Consider the following 21,119-nt stretch of genomic DNA (forward strand, 5'->3'; position numbering starts at 1 on the left):
GCCGATCTTTGAAGTTTCTGGAATTCTGTGTAAATATGGAGATCCCAAGAAAGGTGCTCAAGGAGGAACGAAGGTGGAGATGAGACCCAGTTTGTAGAGGGGTCCTACTTGGGGCCTCACTCCTTAACTGCTGGCATGTCCATTCCTTGACCCCTTGGCCATGACCAAGCCTTCGCACATGGATCCCCACCACCCGGAGAGCCCAGCCCGGCTGTAACATGACCTGGCTCCAAGCTAGACGCTCAGGCTTAGGCTAGAGGGGAAGAGTCAGGATTAGGATGTGTATTCACCCTGCTCTCTGACACAGTAGCTCAGTAGCTCCCTCTTTAACCCCATGTCTATTTTAGTAAAATGCGCCGGCATCTGTGTTTGCGCTTCCTTCCTTTTTCTGCCTTGCTTTTTCTAATCATTTTCTCTTTCTCCCTGCACTCTCTCTCTCTCACTGAAGTCTGGGATGGCGGGGGGAGGAGGGGAGTGGGTAGGTTGGCAGAGAGATAAGATTCATCAATATTTAATTTTTATGGAAATCATGTCCTAGAAACCCTCAAGGGGCTAAAAATTGTTCTGTGTTTTCAGAATCCAGTGATGTCGCTGAAGTGGTTATGTTGTAAATAAAACCACATTACTGTCTGCAGCTCTCCCGTTGCTCTGCAAACACCCAGAAACTTGACAGTTTAATCCACTCAAGGAAGCAAAAAGGTTCAGGTCACTGGTGGGAGGCATCCTGTCTCCAGCCTTGGGATGTAGGACCATGAGGCTTCAACATCAGCAGCCTGGGAGGGAGACAGAGCTAGTCACCCTTAGTAGAGCTACCATGGTGGTGAAATCTTCTCTAAACAGGAATCCCAGGAGAGCCGAGGCCCCTGGGGTCCCCGATGTTGGGCGGGGGGGGGGGGGGTTGCTGCAATGCAGCAGCTTTCTTCTCCTCCCTCACGCCCAGGGCAAAGATGACAAGAAGGCCCGTGCCCAAATCCATTGCCAGTAACTCTGGGGAAACTTAGGATCTGTAAAGAATTCATTCATTCGTTCATTCGTTTGTTCATTGGGTTGTCCGTCACACATTCATTAAGCATCCATGACGTTCTCGAGAATGCAGTAAAGCTCACCAGACACGCAGAGGTCCCGGCGCAAGCTCTCCGGGATGGAGGCCAGCAATAAACAGGTCAGTGAGTAAAACATTGTTTGTTGAATGCTGACAAGTCCTGTGGAGAAAAATGAAGCAGGAACCTTAGGTATTAACCCATGAGAAATGAAAATATTCATTGACTCAAAGTCTTGTACATGAACCTTCACAGCAACTTTTTTCGTAATAGGTAAAAACCAGAAACAGCCCATGTGTCCATCAAGTGCAAGAATTAACAAATTGGTATGTTCACACACAGAATAATAGCGATAAAAAGGAACAATGTACTAACAGATAAAACGACATGGGTGGATTTAACAAATGTGTTTCTGAATGAAAGAAGGCAGACACACAAAAATAGAGATTGGATGACTCTATTTATAGGACTTTGGAGAATAGACTAAATGAGCCTGTGGTGGTAGAAATCAGGAGAGCAGTTGCTTTGAGGGAGGGAGGGCCGGCTGGGGAGGGATGGAGGAACCTGGGGTGAGAAAATGCTGTGTGGCTTCATTCACCCAGACTGGCTGGCTGGTACACTGAGGGCCGGAGCCCTGCATCGCTGTTACACCTCAGTGAAACAATATCAGAAAGCATGGCCCGCGGACAGGGTGTACTGGGCGTGGTGGGAGGAGTGTTGCAGCTTGACCCGGGGAAGCCAGAGGAGGCTCACAGAGAAGGCAAGGTGAAGAAAGTGAGGGAGAAAGCCATGAGGGTGTCTGGGATCAGAGCGTTCTAGGCAGCGTGGACTGCAAGTGCAAAGGCCCTGAGGTTGGCATGTGACTGCGATGGCCCAGGACCTGAAAGGAAGCTAGTGTGTGAGCCTACCAGGGCTGCTGTCACGGAGTACTGCAGACCAGTGGGTGGCTTAGACAACAGCACTGTATTTTCTCACAGTTCCAGAGGCCAGAAGTCTGAGATCAAGGTGTCGATAGGGTTGGTTTCCTCTGTCCTGGGCTTGCGGATGGCGCCTTATCCCCGTGTCTTCACATGGTGGCCCCTTGGCCCGTGTGTGTTCGTGTTCTAATCTCTTCTTCTAATAACCACGCCAGTCGGATTGGATGGGGCCCACCCCAGTGGCCCCGTTTAAGCTTAATGACCTCTTTGAAGACCGTATCTCCAAATGAGTTCACTTCTGAGATGTGGGGGTTAGGATTTCAATGAGTGAAATTTGGGAACCTGATTCAACCCGTAACAGCTGTGGACACAGTCGGGTGGCCGAGCGCTCACCCCGTCGCTGCCCGGGTGCCACGGCTGCTCGTTCCCGCAGGCTGCGCTGCAACTGTCGGTCCGGGAGGAGGTGGCACGAGGACTTTGTGGGAGAGGGTGGGCGGTGATCGGAGAGGCCAGAGGCCACAATTCCTGTGATGGCTTCTCACTGGCTCACATCAGCAGAACTTCCAGAAAGCAGTGGTGCTCCGATTGAGGGTCAGGGCTCACATTTCACTTTCTACGCAGAAATGGCCTGGGGGTCCCCGGCAGCTGGAGTCTAGCTGGGTGTGCAGACAGGGTTTGTCAGCCTTTGTCCACTCACTGCCAAGTCCAGTCACCTCGGCTCTGCTCTCTGCCAGTGGCCCCTGCTGCCTGTGCTGGACTGTCCCTGCAGCTGACGTTGAGGGCAGCTGTGGTTGGGGGTGTGGCTGGTCCCCAAGTTAGGGGCTCACTGTGGCAACTGAGTCTTCAAAGCAATTCATTTCTTTATGTGCCTGATCAAGACTAAAAGACCACAAGTGCTGAGCGGGGGAGGGGCTTCCGACCTTTGCTTGGTCCTGAGCTTAGGGGCCTTGGAAGGGGAGCCAAAGTGAGGAGCAGCAGGAAACAAACCCTTGGTACTCTGAGCGTCAGGCGAACAGAGAGCACAGGGCAAGGTCTTAAGAGAGAAAAACGGGAGCACCTACTATGTAGTAGACACTGGGCGGGGTCCTTCTCGTGCATTATCCTTCCTTCATTCCCCAGCACTCTGTGAGGGGGCTATTATTACCCCCATGTTGCAGATGAGGAAATCGAGGTTCAGAAAGGACAGTTAATCTGTCCAAGATCACACAGATACCGAATTATGACGTGGGAACTGGAGTCCAGGTCTTTTGATTATACACCTCATGCTTTCTCTACTCCACAGTGCTCCCTCCCTCTGACATGAAAGTCCATGGATACCCAGAGCAACTGCCCCCCCACCCCCATCCCCAGTTCAAGCCTCTCCCAGGAAAGGCTTGGGGATAGCCTGCTAGTCTATCCAGGGTGGGCCAGGGGAAGCTAGCGAGAGGGCCGGAGAGAAACAAGATCCTCCAGCTCTCGCAGGCAGGCCGATTCATGGTGTGCGTCCGTGTTACAGATGGGAAAACAAAGGGTTCAAAGTGGAGGTGACTTGCTTATGGTCACATAGAATGTTTAAGAGTTTTTCCTCTTAAAAATGGAGCTGGGAGCTTGAGAAGCAGCCAGTGTAGCAGGATATTGTGTGTGTGCTGGTGGGTAGGTGTGTGTAAGGAGAGAACAGTGAAAGAGTCTGCCCTCCCCCTACCCCATCCCTGCTTGACAGCTCCACTCTGAGACACAGATGGGGGCGTGGGCTCTGGTCAAAGCCCTGGCAGAGGCCAAGTTGCCCCTCAGCCTTGACAAAGGACGAGGGGGGCAGGGAGAGGCTCTCACCAAGGAGAGAACTCAGCCTGTACCTAGAACAGCAGCCCTACGTGGGGGGCAGGGGGCAGCACCCAGGAACACCTCCTCCCCTCCCCCACGAAGTCTGTCCCCTCCCCCAGGCTCTGCCTTGCCTTCTCTTGGCTGGGGACTCCACCTCCATTGTCTTTTCTGCAATCCTCCCTGTTGCCAGGCTCTGCTCAGAAACCGCTATTGATTTGCTTTTATTTATTTATTTATGAGATTTCGCTGTGGGCAAAAAATAAAGAGGTTTGTGCCACGCTTCCCTTGGCAGTGAGAAGGCTTCTCCACCCACAGCCTCCCTCCCACTCGCACACTCCCGACTCCTCTCTGCACACTCCAGCAGGCTCGCGTCTCCTGTGTGCAAGATGCAGAGATGAGATGGGGCTACACGGCCTACCTAGTGCCCGGTGCGCAGTAGCTGGTCAAAAAATAGCGGTGGGAGAGGTGGGTGGGGGATTTTTGAGTGAGCCCGTGGCTGACGCTGAGGGCGAGGAGGACGATGATGAGCCACGCCCATGCGGGAGTGTGGAGTGTGGCCGTCATTAGGACCCTTCTCATCTCGTCTTCATAATACACGTGCAAGGTGGATCTGATTACTTTTGTTCAGTGGGGAAACTCAGAGAGGTTCAGCACCTTGCCCAAGGTTACCCAGCCTGGGAACCCAAATTCACTCCCAAGCCTTCCAGAAGCCAGCGCCTCAGCTCTGTTCATGGTTTAGCGCAGCCTCCTCAGGAGGACAAGAAACCATAAGGGACAGCCCGGAGCAGGCTTGGCCCAACGCTGGCAGGGCCCCTTCATCCTCAGGAAGCCCCCACTGGGCTCAGTATCTTGGTGAATTGAGTCAGCTCTCGCTCACCCTTCCTGTCCTGGAGAGATGGGTGTGTGGGAATCTGGCCTTGGCCTTGAACCCCACCCCTGCAGTGGACCCGGGTGTAAGGGTTGGGTAGGGCCTCTCTCCAGGGAGAGCTAGTGGGAATTCAGAAGTCATTCGAGGCTATAAGTCTGTTGGTTAAACATGTGACACATTGAGCCCTGACTGCCCCATGTGGGCTTATCTGTCCCATTCTGAGCCTCACACGCGTGTTCTTGCGTGGATCCCACTGTCCGAGTGCCCACTCCCACCCCGGCCCTCCTGACTACCTCCCAGACATCTTGAAAGCCCAGTCCCAGGCTCTGCCCCTGCCTTCTACCCTTGACTTGCCCCTCTGTCTGAGCACCTCTGTCACTGTGCTGTGACTGTCAACTGTCACTGGCTAGCTGGGGGCTACTGGAGGGCAGAAGTCACATGTCATTGAGTTGGTCTCCCTGGGATTGGGCACAGAGCCTGGCACTGGAAGGACGGACGGACATCCCTGTTGATCCCCTGTAGCCAGCAGTACGTCCTCGTGTTCATCCCCGCACCCGAGCTGCAGGAGGCGTGGCCCTTGCATTCACCGGAGACACTTCTCTTTCACTCCTTGTCTGGCAGGAGTTCCCCTTGGCCATCCTCAGAGGCTGGGAGTGCTACTGTGCTTACCCCACTCCCCAGTTTAACCTGCGGGATGCAGTCGACAGCTCGCTGTGTGGCCAGGACCCTGAGGCCCAGAGGCTTGCGGAGTACTGCGAGGTCTACCAGACCCCCGTGCAAGGTGAGCCTCCCCTTTAGGTGTAGAAGACATGAAGGGCCATCCCCCCTGTGCCTGCCTCTGTTTGTGGCATTTGGTCTGGGGGTTTGGGAATGCTACCCATGGCTGAGTGTGCAGCCCTGGGGAAGGAAGGGCTTCTGTGTAACAACACTAGCATCTTCATGGGTGGTCTTGTCTTGCGATAATGAGATGGAGGAGGCCTCCACCTTCCCTGCAGGGTGGACACGGGATGCAGGGCTAAGCTTGAAGAGCCCCTGACCTTTATGTGAATTTCTCTGGGATGAAGGTGTTTTGATGAAGAAAGGAAGAGCAGAGAGGCAGGGTCCGGAAGGATAGCAATGGCAAGGTGGTGGCGTTGGGTGCCATGGGAGCTCAGCAGCCACAGGGGCCTCAGAGGCTTCCCTGAGCCAGCCCAGGGCTTGGAGACCTGTATGGCTCCTGGGCTGTGATGTGTGAGCATCCAGTCTGCCCCAGCTGACCTTTCAAGCTGATGGAGGAAGAATAGACAGGGAGGGATGTTGCCACCTTTATGGAGCACCTACTATGGCCCAGCACAGTGTGGGGCTTTGGGCTTTTACCTGATCATTTCATGCAGCCTGCGATGGGGGCAGGAGGAAGAGCAGGCTCAAATTTCATTTGCCTGAAATTAGTCCAGCTGGTTCCTTGTCGGCTGTACCTGTGTGTGTGGCATTGGTCAGCCCAGCTGTGACCCTAGCCACCTCTCCTGGAGTTATCTCTGCTGAGCGGGTAGCCATGACATTGACCATGGAGACAAGCAGGGGCTGGTGGTCCATAGGGTGCCCATTTGCACCACACTCTTGTGCGGAGCGCTTGGAGGCCTCATTGTCATTGGGGCTTTCCCTGGCCAGTCACAGAGCCGTGCGGCCAACATGCAGGTGGTACACCCCAACCCCTTTCTGGGCTTCAGTTCACACTTCTGTTAAGTGGGAGTCTTGGGTCAGCAGTTTCTATCTAGAGGAGTCTGGCGGCAAGTCTGGGGGTGAGTAACCCCGAGACGGCTTCTGGCTTTCAGACACTCGGTGCACAGACAGAAGGTTCCTGCCCACCAAATCCAAAGTGTTTGTGGCTTTGTCGAGCTTCCCGGGAGCCGGGAATACCTGGGCACGGCACCTCATCGAGCACGCCACCGGCTTCTACACAGGGAGCTATTATTTCGATGGGACTCTCTACAACAAAGGTGAGCGAAGGCTGCGGGAGAGCGGGGAAAGGCAGCTGCTGTGCCAGATGGCCCCTTGGCCCCTTGAAGCGCTGGCTTGGTGCTCCTCAACACCGCAGCGTATGCCAGAGCCTCTGGAGGGCTCGCTCAGTTCGGCAGACTCCTGGGCCGAGCGCTCAGAGTCTGGGTCAGTTGATCCGGTGTGGGCCCAGGAACTGCCATTTGTGACAAGCTCCCAGGTGGTGATGCGGCCAGGCCTCCCAGGACCACACTCTGAAAATTCATGTGACCTAGTCTGGGTTCAAAGTAGCTCAGATTCACTCTCTAGAAACATTTCTTGGATTTTCCTTCTTTTTCAGAGCCCTCAATAATTAGATGAGACTGTATCTGCTCACTCCTTTTTTTTTTTTTTGGTGGGGGAGAGGCAGGGGGTAGTTTATCAAAATGCTATTTTTTTAAAATAGGCCCCCAAATCTTCAGGAGTGTTATGATTTCTAATCTTGTAGAAATAGGAGGCCTTATCAAGCCAAGTAAACGAACGTAAATGGCTCGAGTCTGTGGGCTGTGGAAGGACTAAGAGCCTCAGATAAGTCAAGTGGCACTTAAATTTGGTGGAATATATTTCTCTGTTGTCAAGTGTTACGACAGCTGGGTTTCTTGGAAGGCAGCTCTGCTCACCACTATACCACCAACGCCAACAGCAGCTGGGTTTCTTGAGTAGAGCTCAGTGTGGGGAACGGATACTATTAGTAGTACCCTAGAGAAAACGGAAACTTCCTGAATGTCAGTGGGTTCAGGACCCACCCACAGCAACGTGGGTCTGGTTGGGAAAAAGCCAAGAATGTCCATCAAACCAGGCCCCATTTTTCTTGGGACACCTGCAGGTGAAGTGGCCAGGTGGAGCACGTGGTCCTACCCGCTCTGGCCTAGTCCCCTGGGAAGCACCCACTGTGCACAGGCTGGAGCCACCCACCCTGTTCATCTAGAAGGCCTTTACCTTTCCCACACTGCTGGTTATTTTGGTCCCCAAGGGGCCCACTGGTCCACACAGCCACATGTAAGGGCTGGGGGACACAGCTGCACGTCCCTGAGCCTTACAGGACATGTGGCTGAGCCAGCCAGAGGTGGCCGCTGGCCTCAGAGCACTTACAGAGCAATCACACACGCAGATGTGAAATTCCCAAGGCAGCTCCAGGGCCAGATGCCAAACCTGCCCCAGGTGAATGCGGCTGGAGTTACACGGGAAAGGGGCCGCTGCCGACATAGGCTGAGGCAGCAATTAGGAAAGGCACCCAGGGTCTCAAGTGTCCGAGGCCGGATCTCACGTCCACTCAGCCCATGGCTGGACTCCTCTTTCCTGGAAACTCCCAGCCGGTTGACAGAATGAGTCAAAGCCTTTTGGAGTTTGGCCCATGGCAGAGACAAGTTTGAAACATGTTACATTTCAGTAGGTGAACCTGGACTTCCAGATTCAAAAGAGGCTTGTGAGTTTCCAGGCATTTGTAGACACAAATGCTTCCCAGCCATTCATGAAAGAGGTAGAGGCTTATTTATGTTTCTAAGAGCCCAAGATAAGCTCATGCACGTTTATGGAGTACGTCCCCAGAGCTGGCTGGCGCAGCTACGCCGGGATACGGTCGGTCAGCAGACCAGGTTCAGGGAGTATCTTTCCTGGAAGCCTTCAGTGCCATCCCGCTACACCCTCTAATTAGTGCCCCTAATCTTTGTTCCCATGAGCCCCTATGCTCTGTAGTATACTTGGGCTATTTCCCTGCTAGACTGTAAGCGTAAAGGCAGGGTCTGGTCTTGACCCCCGACATAAAGTGCAACACAGAACGAGCACACAATAACCGTCATTGATAAATATGCGACTGTGTGTATGGACGGGCAGAGTCTGACCTTCTCAGCTGGAAGTCATTCGGGCTCAGGCTCCCAGTGCTGGTCCAAGGAACCCAGGAAGAAGGCAGGCCCCCAGCCCAGAGAGATTGTTCCATGGCAGCAGGGCTCTGTTCACAGAAACTGGGTCCTGGGTTCTGCAGGGCCGGGCTCAAACATCATAGATGAGACCTTGGCCAGACCTGCTGAGGGGGAGGGGCATCCCAGGTAGAGAACCTCCATAGATGCAAGGTTGGGGCCCTGTTGAGATCAGAGGGAGGGACAATAGCTGCTTACAGCCCCTGTGCATAATTATCGGGATCCTGCTCCTCCTGTGGGGAGGTGGGTGGAAGCTGGGAGCCTCTCAGGGATACACACAGCCAAGTAGAGAGAGCCCTGGCTCTGTTGCCATGGTGCTGTGTGATCTTGGGCAAGTTACCCACCCACTCTGAACCTTAATCTCTTCATCCAGTTATGCCTGGGACTATAGTTGACTCACAGAGGTATTTGCAATATGCATGTGAAATTGCCAAGAAAACGCCCAAACGTGTGCATCTCCCGTGTTTAGAGATGGGACATGGTCAGGCCCTCTGACTCCCAACTCCTGGGGATCTGCGGGAGGTGCCTTATCTCCCTTGGCTAGCAGACGCCATCTTTCCCAACTCTTAGACATCTCCTGCTGTTTTGGGCAGGGTCAGTCTTGAGGAGGCCACTCCTGTCAGCCATCCATGAGCCATCCCAGTGCCCTCTGCTCTGCCATCCACGGGCCTCTCTTATGCCCCTATTGTCAGCTTTCCCTCAGGGATGCAGGTTAGCATTCGGATTTGCCTGCTGCCTGGCAGTGGGGGCTCCACCATGCCTTCCTCCAAGGCGGCTCTCTCCTTTCTTGGGGGCAGGATTTAAGGGCGAGAAGGACCACTGGCGGAGCCGGCGCACCATCTGCGTGAAGACCCACGAGAGTGGCAGGAGGGAGATCGAGATGTTCGACTCGGCTATCCTGCTGATCCGGAACCCCTACAGGTCCCTGGTGGCCGAGTTCAACAGGAAGTGCGCCGGGCACCTGGGCTACGCAGCTGACCGCAACTGGAAGAGCAAAGGTGCAGAAGGGGCCGGGGGCTGGGGCTCACTGCAACTTTATTCACGGAGTCAGCCTGCTGACGCTTACTTACTGAAGTCCTACTGTGTGCACTGGGCAGGGCTCCAGGGCCCAGGGAAAGGGGTCACAGTCTTTCCCCTCAGGATACTCACAGTCAGCCTTTAGGCAATGAATTACAGAGGTACAGGTCGGCATGGTGAGCGATATAAAATTAAGCCATCAGAAAGAAAGCTGTACTCAGCAGGGTGGGTGGCATGAGGAAATGTAGGGCCATAGGCCAGGCAGGCTGTGCTTGTGTCCCTGCGTGACTCGATTAGCTGAGGCTGACCTTGTCCTCCCCTTCCCCTGCCACCCTTCTCCCGGACCAGCCCCCCAAGTCATCCCTATCCCCCTTGCTGACTCCCCTTTAGATGGAGGCCAGCTAAGCTCTGATCCCTCCTGGGCCCCTCACCAGCCCGGTGCCCCTGGGCAAGCAGCATCCCTCTGAGCCTCAGGTCCCTCATCTGACAGACAAAGCAGTTCCCATCTCATAGGGTTGTGCTGGAGATGAGAGAAAGCAAAGGCCTTCCCACAGCTCAATTCTGGAAACTATTTTCATTGGGGCATCTCTTAACATTTGCATACTTTGCTCCCGGCCCCCAGCAAAACACCTAATTTCTTAATTTGCTGGAAGAGAAATCTCATGCAGTAGGTCAGCTGCAGAAGTTGGCAGCTGCCCCTTCCACGGCTTCATTGCCTGCCCTCCTGCCCCACCGTGCCACAGGTGAGACCGGCCTCACACCCACCAGACTCAGTGAGCACCAGCCAGGCACCACCCTCACTCAGACACACAGGAGGAGCCTGGAGGGCAAGTTTGGCCTGCGCAGCATCTTCCTCTCACCTGGAGGCCCAGGAGCCACCTGCACACATGCTGTGCATCCCCACCACCCACACTAGATGTGCACAGTGGCCACAGACAAGATCAAGATGAACGAGGGTCATCTTGAAAGAGATGCCCTGCCTCGGTTTCCCACCCATCTTTAACACTGCCTTGTCATGCACTGCGGCCCAGCCCAGGCCTCCTTGGCCAGGTGCCATCCCTAAGGTCAAGGAATCCATAGCACACGAGAGACAGAACCAGTTCTTGGTACATAAAGTTCACATTTGTTTTAACTTGACGTGTTTGCTAGGGGGCTGACAGACCCAAGGTCACATCTTCCCAGCTCAGGACTCTTCAGAGCCCAGCCTGATATCAGCCCTGCTCACACTAAGTCACACAGAAGGTCTTTCTCAGCAGGACATTCGGGCAGGTTGGCCCTAGGGTGTAGGTGGTGGAAGATCCTGGCCGCTTCCCTGGGCATCCGGAAGGGCCAACAGCCCTGACGTGGCACCCCTCCTCTCCTCCCCAGAGTGGCCAGACTTCGTCAACAGCTACGCATCCTGGTGGTCTTCGCACGTCCTGGACTGGCTCAAGTACGGCAAGCGGCTGCTGGTCGTGCACTACGAGGAGCTGCGGCGCAGCCTGGTGCCTACGCTGCGGGAGATGGTGGCCTTCCTCAACGTGTCCGTGAGTGAGGAGCGGCTGCTCTGCGTGGAGAACAATAAGGAAGGCAGCTTCCGGCGGCACGGCCGGCGCCCTCATGACCCTGAGCCCTTCACCCCAGAGATGAAGGACTTGATCAACGGCTACATCCGGACGGTAGACAAGGCCCTCCGTGACCACAACTGGGCTGGGCTGCCCAGGGAGTACGTGCCCAGATGATAGGCCAGGCTGCTCTGCCTGCCCCGCTGAGAGCTGGCTGCCCCTGGGGCTGCACCCGCTCAAGGTGCTCAGGTGGTGGCCTCGCTGAAACACAAGGCTGCTTGTGCTACCAGCAGAGAGGCTTGCCCAGCGCTGCCTCCCTCACGTGCAGGGAGACCAGACAAGCCCTTAGCCCACTCAGACAGACACAGTGTCACAGAACAGATACTCACGCCTAGCCAGACACGCTTAGACACACCACTCCATGCTCACAGTGCCCATTTTGACAAGCCCAAGACACCATGCAGGGTGTGCCAGATGCTCCCAGACCTGCAAACACAATCACACACACACACATGCCAGGTTATGTGTTCCCAGAGGCTGTGAGTCTGTCCCTCTCTCACACTTACAGACACACGTTTTCCAGGGCTCTCGGAGGCCCCCTGTTACCTGTCTTTAGCCCCAGGCATGGACTTGCTGGTCAGGGCTCTTGACTGTGGGGTGCTGAGCTGGGCAGGCATCCATGCTGTGAGCAGCAAGGACTGGGGCATGGAGGTGGGCTCACGCACTGTTGCTGCCGGGCCATGCAGCCCTGACATCCTATAAATGTGTGTGGTGTGACAACTGGGCACCACGAACTCTGCAATCCTGCCTCCCTCTTTGCGGATGGGCTGGCGGCACTGTGGGCAGAGTGGAACACCCGTCACACACACGCCAACCTCAGGACCCACTGCAGGTTCTGTGCACCCCCTGCCACCCCTTCCAACATGAATGCTCCTTGGAGTGGGGCCTGTTTGCCTGGCTTCTTTCTCCAGCTGTCCCCAGGATAGCTAGGCATTCACCCCATGCCTCAGATCCAAGGTGTGAGGGTGAGGGGACAGTGGGGCGAGGAGGGGGCTGGGCCTCAGGGGAGTACTAGACCCGAGGACCCATATGCCATCAGGTGGGGACTTGGGTTGGGCTTGGGGAATCCGAGGAAGGTTGGGTCTCGGGGATCACTGCAACTGGATGCCATACCCATCTTGACAGGCCCCTGCTTTCTGTGGGTCCTGCCCTTGGGTCATGAGGAAGGGGACCTGCATGGTCCATCAACAACATAACACTGGACCCGTGGGGGAAAGGCCATGGCCGAAGCTTCTTCTTGACCCCCAGTGGCCATGGCGCCAAGCCCTCTCTGTCCCTCTATTAACTCACCCCACCACTTCCTGTCACTGGCCTCTCTGCCATGCCACTTGTCTCTTTTTCTGCTGTGCTGCCATCCTCCCCACTCGTTCATCCATTCCCTCCACAAAACGGGGAGGACACCCAAAGATGCTGACACCTGCTGTGTGCTGGCCCTGGGAGAAGAAGACTACATGAAAGGCACCTTTTCTGCACCCCCGGCTCATTCTGGTGGGGCCAGGGGAGGGGTCTTCACAAACGGAGCAAGAAGCCCAGTGGTGGAGGAGCACATGTGTGTGCAGTCTCCCAGTGGTCAGCTGTGTGCCTGGGTCTTCGGGGAATGCGCCTCAGCGACTTTGCCCTGGTCTTGAGAAATCGGTAGGAATTATCCTGGCAGAGCAGAGGGGAAGGATAATTAAGGCAAAGAGAACAGCATGTGCAAAGGCTCAGAGGCTTGGAAAACCTGGTGTGTTTTGCAAAAGAGGTGAAAGGGACATGGGCTGTGTGTCTCTCTTCAAGTCTGCAGCAGAAGGAGGGGAGTGGGTGGGTGAGAACAGAGGTGGGCCCCAGAAAAGAACTCAGTCCTTCTACAGCCGCTTAGTGTTCAGCCTGGTAGGGGCAGAGGTGTTGATGCTAATTACCTTCCTGGGTCACCCTTTGCTACATGTCTTGGGCTCAGGAATGAGGCTGTGAAGGCCAGGGGCTCAGGTCTAAAGGTTGGAACGGACCCAGGAGCATGGCCCAGGACAGCAAGATGCAGGAGAGTTGTAGAGAGTCTAATTGCACACTGACCCTTTGGGGGAAAGAGAGGGAGAGGGTGGGTGGGAAGCCCCAAAGCCCTTTTGCAGCTTGCCCAGGCCTAGAGTAACCCCAGCTGGGCCCTTCATCTGATGTCTCCTCAGCTTGAGCCAATCTGCATCACAAGGAGAAAATGGGGCAAGAGGTTTGAGAAAACTGGGCGTGGGGAGGCCCTGACCCTCTGCTCCCTGGTTAGTGGTTGGGAGCTGAGAGCTACCCCTAGTGAAGGCAGGCAGGACTGCAGGGCCCAGCGGAGCCACCCGTCCTCAGGGGGAAGCCTCCCCAGCCTTTGGTTTTGCCAATGACTGGTCTCGAGCATCTGTGCTCCTGGTGGCCCCCAAGTTCTTCCTGAGGTTCCCCCAAACCTACACTGATGCTGAGGCTGTTCAAGACCCTCCCACAGCATCATCTGGCTCAGCTCAAAGCTGGAAACACCAAGGCCTTTGTAAATGTGTATTGGCTGAGCATGGCTCCACGGTCAAATCTGTGAAGGCCAGATGATACTGTGTCTCCTGAGTTCTAGGAGCGCTAGAGACCCACCATGGGTTCCCACACTGCCCTGGACACCCGCACCCCAGAGCAAACCCAGAGTCTTAGAGGAGACATAGTTCCACCTGATGGAAAGGAGGAAAACTGGCCTCCTCCCGAGACTGGCTCCATGGCCATGGCCCTCACTCCCTAGCCACCCACCCCGATGATCTTCAAGTAGAAGACTCAAAAGCCGTGGGGCTGGAGAAGGCAGAGGTGTGGCTGGACAGATGGCCTGGACCACAGCCAAGCCACACCCTTCCCCACCCCACAAGTCAGGAGAGTAACAGCACAGCCCATGCTTCCTGGTAGGTGGATGGGTACATTCCTAGCAACCAGGTACTCAGGGACCTCTCCTTCCAGGTGGAGTGTTACCTGCCCCAATGGCCCCATAGTTTACTTGCACCTTAGCCAGGCATGCAGATGAGTAGAATGATGGGGTCAGGGTGCATCCAGGTCATGTTGAGTCACTGTGTGTGGTGAGGGACCTGACACTTGGCAGGTGCTTCTGCATGCTGAGCAAAGAGGGGAGGGAAGAGGTGCAAAGGACCTACCAGCTGCTGCTGGTTCTCAGCAGCCATAGCCCTGGGCCTGCCTCTGCAGGAGAACGGAGCACAGGGAGAGGATCCACCTTTCCTTTGTTTATGTCCAGGTTAGGTCTTGTCTATAGCACATGGCTTCTCCATAAAGGGAATACTGTTCCAACCAGCCAAGGAGTAAAAGCAGATCTGTATCTAGGGGAGAAACGTGATGAACGCATCAGGAGCCTATGAACAGTGAAACCCTGACTGTCTACAGATTCCATCTTTAATAGGAAGACTGTGGAGTGACACAAGCCTGTGTTAAAACGTAATTTTCATGGATTTCATCTCCTGTTGTGGATTAATTTGGAAAACCCAAAATGTATAATTTTAAGAAACTAAAACACATTCTGATAATCCCAGTGATGTGGAAATGAGAGAGAAGAATAGACAGGCTTTCAAACCCTGGGAAGAAAGCTGCTTAATTATGTGAGCATCTTGTAATGAAGTCTTTTGCAGCTAAAATTAGATTTTGAGTGCATGAATATGCAATAATGTTTGCACACCAGAATGCATTTTTTCCCCTTAAAAGTAGCAGGAGCTACTGGTACTTAGGGGGCCCCAAGAGGGGAGGCAAAAGTGCTGGAGTTGATCTTTGTGGCTGCAAAAATCCTTGGAGCATAGGTTTGTTTTCTTTTTACTAGAAACTTGTTGGAGGTATTTGAATGTGATGCCTCCGGTCTGTTCAGGTTTAGGAAGAAATTGATTGGTCTGAGCCCACATTGATCAGCACTCAGGAGTAGGCAGGTTGGCCTAACAAGTAGAAGTAGAGTAGAAATAATACATGGTCTGCTGATGGGAGGACAAGATTGTAGCCTCAGCCCTCTCTGCTGTGATCTTGGTCTCAGTTTTCCATCCACAAAACAAGGGACGTGATGGATATTGTTGGTTGTATGCCCAGTGTTCATTCCCCCATTTCCTTTCCCAGCAGCCCCTGATTTCTGTTTGAGGATTTTATGATCTGGTTAAACTGACTCTATCATCACTTCCAGGGGTGCATGCATCACCTAAACTAAGTCAACAGCACATTCCAGCTCCCTGGCTACAGCGATTGGTTCAGATATGGCAATGTGAGCTAAGGCAATGCAGCCAGAGGGAATTTCAAGACTTTTTCTGGGAATGTTGAGTAGAGGGTCTTTTTATCCACCCTGCTGGATGTGAAAGAGGAAGTAGGTAATCTTGAGTCTTGATGGTGGTCATTTTGGGACCATGGAGAAGAATCACTCTTGCCCTGAGTGGTTTGGCACAGTTGGTTGAGCATCGTCCCACAAAACAAAAGGTTGTCATTTCGATTCCCAGTCAGGGCACATGCCTGGGTTGAGGGTTCAGTCCCCGGTTAGAGTGCATCTGAGAAACAACCAATCAATGTTTCTCTCACATTGATGTTTCTCTCCCTCTCTTTCTCCCCCCCTCTCCTTCTCTCTAAAAATAAATAAATAAAATATTTAAATAAAAGAAAAGAACCACTCTCAGCCTGAAGCTGACACTATTGAAGGGAGAGTCAAGAGACAAAAAAAAAAAAAAAAAAAAGCCAGGTACTTGGTGACATTGTTTAAGTACAGCATCAAGCTTTGCCAGGGATTGGCCCCACCTCTGGATAGTTTTCTTCCGTGAGCCAATAAATTCCCTTATTGTTTAAGTTGAGTTGAGTTTTTATTACTTACAGCCCAGAGCAGTGGTCCAAAGGGCTTGGATTGAAAGGCCCTGGGGTCCTGACATTCTCTGTCTCTGGCTGATGTAGATAAAGACCAAAATTCAGATCAGTATGAGCTAGTAGAATTAGGAAGTTGCTTTTTACAGGAATGGGGCTGAGTGTGAAATGCTCAATAGGAGGCTGTGCTTTTTGGCCAGGACAAGCAGCATTTTTAAGTCAGTATACCGTGAAGCCACCTGTATATCCTTAGAAAATCATTCCTCTTGATTGTCCAGTCCAAATCATCAATTGTCTTATTTAATCCTTAACCAATACTTTGTTAGTATCTCCACTTGGCAGATGAGAGGACTATCTCATCTTTAATTGTAAAAAGTATGGCCTTGTTGCGTTTACTATAACTCTTCATGAAGAATATGATGTGGTATGCTTTGATAAGCTATTTGGACTGAAGGTGACACCTCATTCAAGAGATGATTTTAAGTAAGAGCTGATGGGCAATAAACTGCCTTCTAAGGAGGGTAGGTATGGTTAGTCATACAGCTTTGATTTTGCTGAGTGGGACATGCAAGCTCGGGGCAGAGCAGAACTGCTGCCATTGGAGGAGAGGAGGGATGAAACTGAGAGTTACCCTCTTCTGTCCTCCCCCCTTTGACCCTGCTCTGTGATAGAGGGACAGACGGAGTTATGCCCCCTATATCCAAACTCTCCTTGGGGTGTCTGACTCTAACACAGTGTGCCAGGATGGAGGTGTATAAAATCAATAGAGAAAGCCAAGGATCCTAGGGAATCAATGTGAGTATATTTGCCCCCAGTGCTCCCTTTTGTGATGGAAGATAGATTTGGGCTCCTCCTCAGAGCTCTTGCATGCAAAAACAGAAATCTGATCCTGTGCCATGGGAAATACGAGCAGTTCCATCCTAAGTAATAAGCACAATTGTTTATGTAAAATAAAGAATCTTGATGGCAACAAAAATAAAAACAATTCTAGTTGGTGCTGTGAGCATAAGCATGAGCTAAATGAATTAACTTTCCAAGGTGTCTTCAGTACTTGAGACGTTTTTTAGATTCAGACATCAGCAGTGACAGATACAGGGCTCGATGGTGTGGCCAACGATGATTCATAACAGCAGTGTTCTTACAAGTCATGAAGTCTGACAAACTTCCACATGTGCATCAGTGAAGTGAACATTATCATTTCCATGGGGCGTGGGAAGATATAGTTTCTGAGAATGTTGCCCAAAGTTCAGGTCCTTTATTGTGCAGATGAGAACAATGAGATTCAAAATGGGAAAGGGTCGCCTCCGAGGTCCTGCTGTGAGGGTGAGCGGTGGAGATGGGGATGGAGAGAGGCCTCTTCCATGAAACCACCCGATTACCCTAGTACTGCATTCTTGTAACTCCTCAAGAAATTGCTGGAAATGAGGCAAGTGTGCCATTAAGCTCATTTGGAAGCGACCCCATTAATTTCACTGCAAACACTTTCCATGGGCACCTGAATTCAATTTTAAGGGCCATTTATCAAGCATTCCCAGTACTTAAAAACTTGCTCAGATGGTGCAGGCCCTTCCACAGGAGAGCAGTCAGAGAGATGGACCATAATTTGCCATAAGAAAGGAGCCCAGGGTTTTCTTCCTGAGTCACAAACATCCCAGGCAGCAGAAAAGCCCTGATCCCAAACGATACTAATCCACAAGCATCTTTGGTGGTCCTGAGCCCGGCAGTGTTTGTGTGTGTATAAGTACATGTGTGTGCAGGCATGAGCTCCAGCTGCTGACAGACAACTGCCCATTTGAATCTCATGCCAGCCTACCTGAGCTTTACAAATGACAAGAGCCTGGTCACCTGACTTTGGCATCAATTCACCTGGATAACTCTTCTGCCACAGGCAGAGCTACCACATCCAGATGACACAGCAATCCAGTCCCACTTTGGAAGGCAGGGCACACACTTAGCATGTCTGGGAGAATGCCTGGGAATGCAGAGCTGTGGTACCAGGCACACATACTTCCCTCTCTATGCAGCCTGCAGCCATCTGCATTGTACCATCAGACATGCCAAAGGTTGAGATCACAACTCACCAGAATCACCTGAATTAGTTTTCTAGTGCTACATAACAAATTACCACAGACTGAGCAACTAAAAACAACACATATTTTATCCCACAGCTTCTGCAGGTGAGGAGTCTGGGCACAGCTTAGATGCATCATCTGCTTCAGGATCTCACTGGGCTGCAATCGAGGTGTTAGTCAGGCTGCTTTCTCATCTGTAGGTTTGACTGGGGAAGTGACCACATCCAACTCATGCAGACTGTTGGCAGAATTAAGTCACTGGCAGTTATAGGATTGAGGCTCTCAGTCTCTCCAGCCCATCCACAGTTCTTAGTAAGTGGGCCTCTCCTAGGCAGTTCAAACACGGCTGTGGGCTTCTTGGCAGGGCTGGCTGCAGAGTGAGGCAGAGTGTTACGTACATTACAAATCACAGGAATGCCATCTCTTCACCTTTGCTGTAGCCTGGATAGAAGCAAGTCACAGACCCTGCCCACACTCAAGGGCAGGAGATTACACAATGATATGAACACCAGGAACTGGGGACCATTGGGGACCGTCTTTGGGTCTGCTCATCACAACACCAACATGGAGCAAGTCCAGAAATTAGTGCATTCCTTACGGTCTGCAGAGCAACGCTGCGCACTGGATGGCACTGAGTGTAGTAGATGTTTTGAAGAACCATCCAGGAGGATTAGGTCTAATGTCCCCAGTCCACTGCCTTGTCATTAACAGACCCACTAGGAATATCCCCAGCGCATGTTGGCCACCTCTATATTCTCTGTTTATTTATCTTGCTCAGCACATAGTGGGCCTTTCAATATCTGGACTTCTTTCTTTAATTTTAGGACATTAACTATTATTGATTTGAATAATGCCATCTCTTTCCCTCTCTAATTCCTCATTCTGGCATTCCTCCACACTGACACCGGGACTACAAAACCTAGTTTCCACATTGCAGCCCTTTTTACATATTTTCTCTCTCTCAATCCCACTGTGCTGGGTTCTTGGAGAATTCTTCACTTTGATAGTCAAAAACAATAATTTGCTCTTCACTGTGTGCATTCTTCTCTTCAATCAACCTGTTGACTTCTAAATATAATTATGGTTTTTTATTCCCAAGACCTGTAAGTGATTAAAACTTGTTTCATGGATGAGGCCCCTTCATAGCTGAGGATATTAAATATACATATGTAAATGTTCTCTGCTGGTTATTCTATTACTTCTGCATCTTTGGGTGTGAGTTTTTCCATTTGTCGATTTTGCTGTCTTTTTCATGGTTTGCGTTTTCATCAAAATGTTAGCATTTGTGTGTTCATAAGACGGGAGGAGAACTGTGCAAGGACCAACCATCCTGGCTGTCTCGGGTTTGATGCCTCGACCCATGGCCATGCGAACTCCCCCAGACCACCTCCTGCCCTCCAACTGCAGCTCTTGGTGGGAGCGCCCAGCCCTCTGAGGCACAGCTCCCAGCAATGTCCTGGGTGCCAATTTCCTCATCTTTCCTTTTTCTATCTTTCAGAGTTTGTTTGGTTTGGGATCCACTCTGGTTCTCTTCTTGTTTTCAGGCACAGCTAAGTTATTGTACACATTTGATTCAGGGAGGAAACACAGAGCAAGTGCTTGTTTTATCCACCAAGATCATGAAGACCAGATCCTTGATCATGAAAACAAGATCTACTTTTGATACCTTCAGGTGGCCTAAAAGCATCCCAAAACAATACTGGCTTGGAGTGAGAGTCCTGGATTTTATTCTAAAAGCATCATTTGCTCGCTATGTGACTTTGGACAAGGGTCTTCCTCTCTCTGAATCTCAGTTTCCTCATTAAAATAATGAAAAGTTTGAAATAGCAGTTGTCAAAGGCCTCATCCAGCTCTGGCATTCTAAGATTCTGTTTATCTCATCTACACAGTCTGGTGAAAAGGAACAATCTCCGTCCCTGCTCAAAGCACAGGCCCTCACCAATGTATCATAGTAGACCAAACCTCACGTGAGAAGCCAGTCTTGGTCCAGGCTCCCCCCGAAATAAAATACCCTTATGATCATTTTTGTTCATTGCTTCCATTCTTCATTTTTTAAATTTTGATAAACAATTCACCAACATTTTTCATTAACTTGAAAACTGCATTCACATATTTCCTTCACTGGATTTTAAACCACTGGAGGCAGAGACAGTATTGTAGTTTGTCTCTATCCCTGTAAGCTCTGCCTCAAGCACGGGGCAGATGAGCCAGAGGTACAGGGAGTTTTAGTGAACCAGAAGGAGGGATGCACGAAAATCCTAAATCACCTGGTTTTTTAAATTTTTCAGGAAAATAAAACACCTTCCTCAAATATACTATCTTGCTTTTTTTCTCTGTGAATTGAGAGTATGTTGCTGAATTTTTCCATCAGCTACCTATTGAGAATCTTGGGAACTGAGTTCAGCCATAACTGTTTAGTGCTACAGGTTAAAAAAAAAGGTGAAGAAATATGGCAACCCCCAAACCCCCTTGGAGAGTTGTTTTGAACTACTATACCAGTTCCTGGTCAACCATCTGTTCCTGACGCTTGGAGAAGAACAGGATAAAAATCAGCAGGATTTTCCTCAAGAGCCCTGTTCAGGAAGGCAGTCTAATGGTGTGAGCTTCACCTGGCTCCACACGGGAGCCTCCATTGCAGGTGGGCTCCCTCTGGTTTGCCTTGGGGTAGGTGGGCTTCTCTACCTCCTTAGTTCTGCAGCACATTCCCTAAAGATAATCATTATTATAGCAAAGCATTTTTTCTTCTAAATAAAAACCTCCTATTTATTTTATGCCCCAAGGTATACCATAGAGACCTCCACTCCTTTTACTTCTGAGAGCAGTAGAGGAGGGCTAGTGAGTTTGCATAAGTGGCAAAGAGAGGAAGGTTGGAGGCTCTCTTCCCCAGACCCACTCCCATGCCCTGACTCAGGCAGGAATGAATGCAGGTTTCTCTCCCAGCCCCGCTGGTGAGGTTAGGGACAGGTGGGTCTTTTCTCTCTGTGGGATGGGGTGAGGGTAAGAAATGCAGAGACAGAGAAAGGAGGGTCTGCCTGCTGGGCAGCCTAGAGCCTCCCA

General features: G+C 51.8%; 1 protein-coding gene across 5 annotated transcripts in view; it reads left to right on the top strand.

Annotated features, from left to right (window-relative positions):
- WSCD1 (WSC domain containing 1) overlaps positions 1-20,564 on the top strand; it is a 50,593-nt gene extending 30,029 nt beyond the window's left edge. For 3 of the 5 annotated variants that reach the window (XM_053911553.2, XM_053911552.2, XM_024565174.4), the window contains 4 exons: positions 5,247-5,406; positions 6,437-6,601; positions 9,352-9,552; positions 10,940-20,561. In XM_053911553.2, coding sequence (XP_053767528.1) covers positions 5,247-5,406; positions 6,437-6,601; positions 9,352-9,552; positions 10,940-11,292 — 879 coding nt within the window. In that variant the 3' untranslated portion in view covers positions 11,293-20,561. Of the gene's footprint in view, positions 1-5,246; positions 5,407-6,436; positions 6,602-9,351; positions 9,553-10,939 lie in introns of all 5 variants that reach the window. The other 2 variants (XM_053911555.2, XM_071219309.1) reach the window with 2 other exon arrangements.
- The last annotated feature ends 555 nt before the right edge of the window (positions 20,565-21,119 follow it).

Source organism: Desmodus rotundus, chromosome 9, assembly GCF_022682495.2.
Source record: "Desmodus rotundus isolate HL8 chromosome 9, HLdesRot8A.1, whole genome shotgun sequence".
NCBI lineage: Eukaryota > Metazoa > Chordata > Mammalia > Chiroptera > Phyllostomidae > Desmodus > Desmodus rotundus.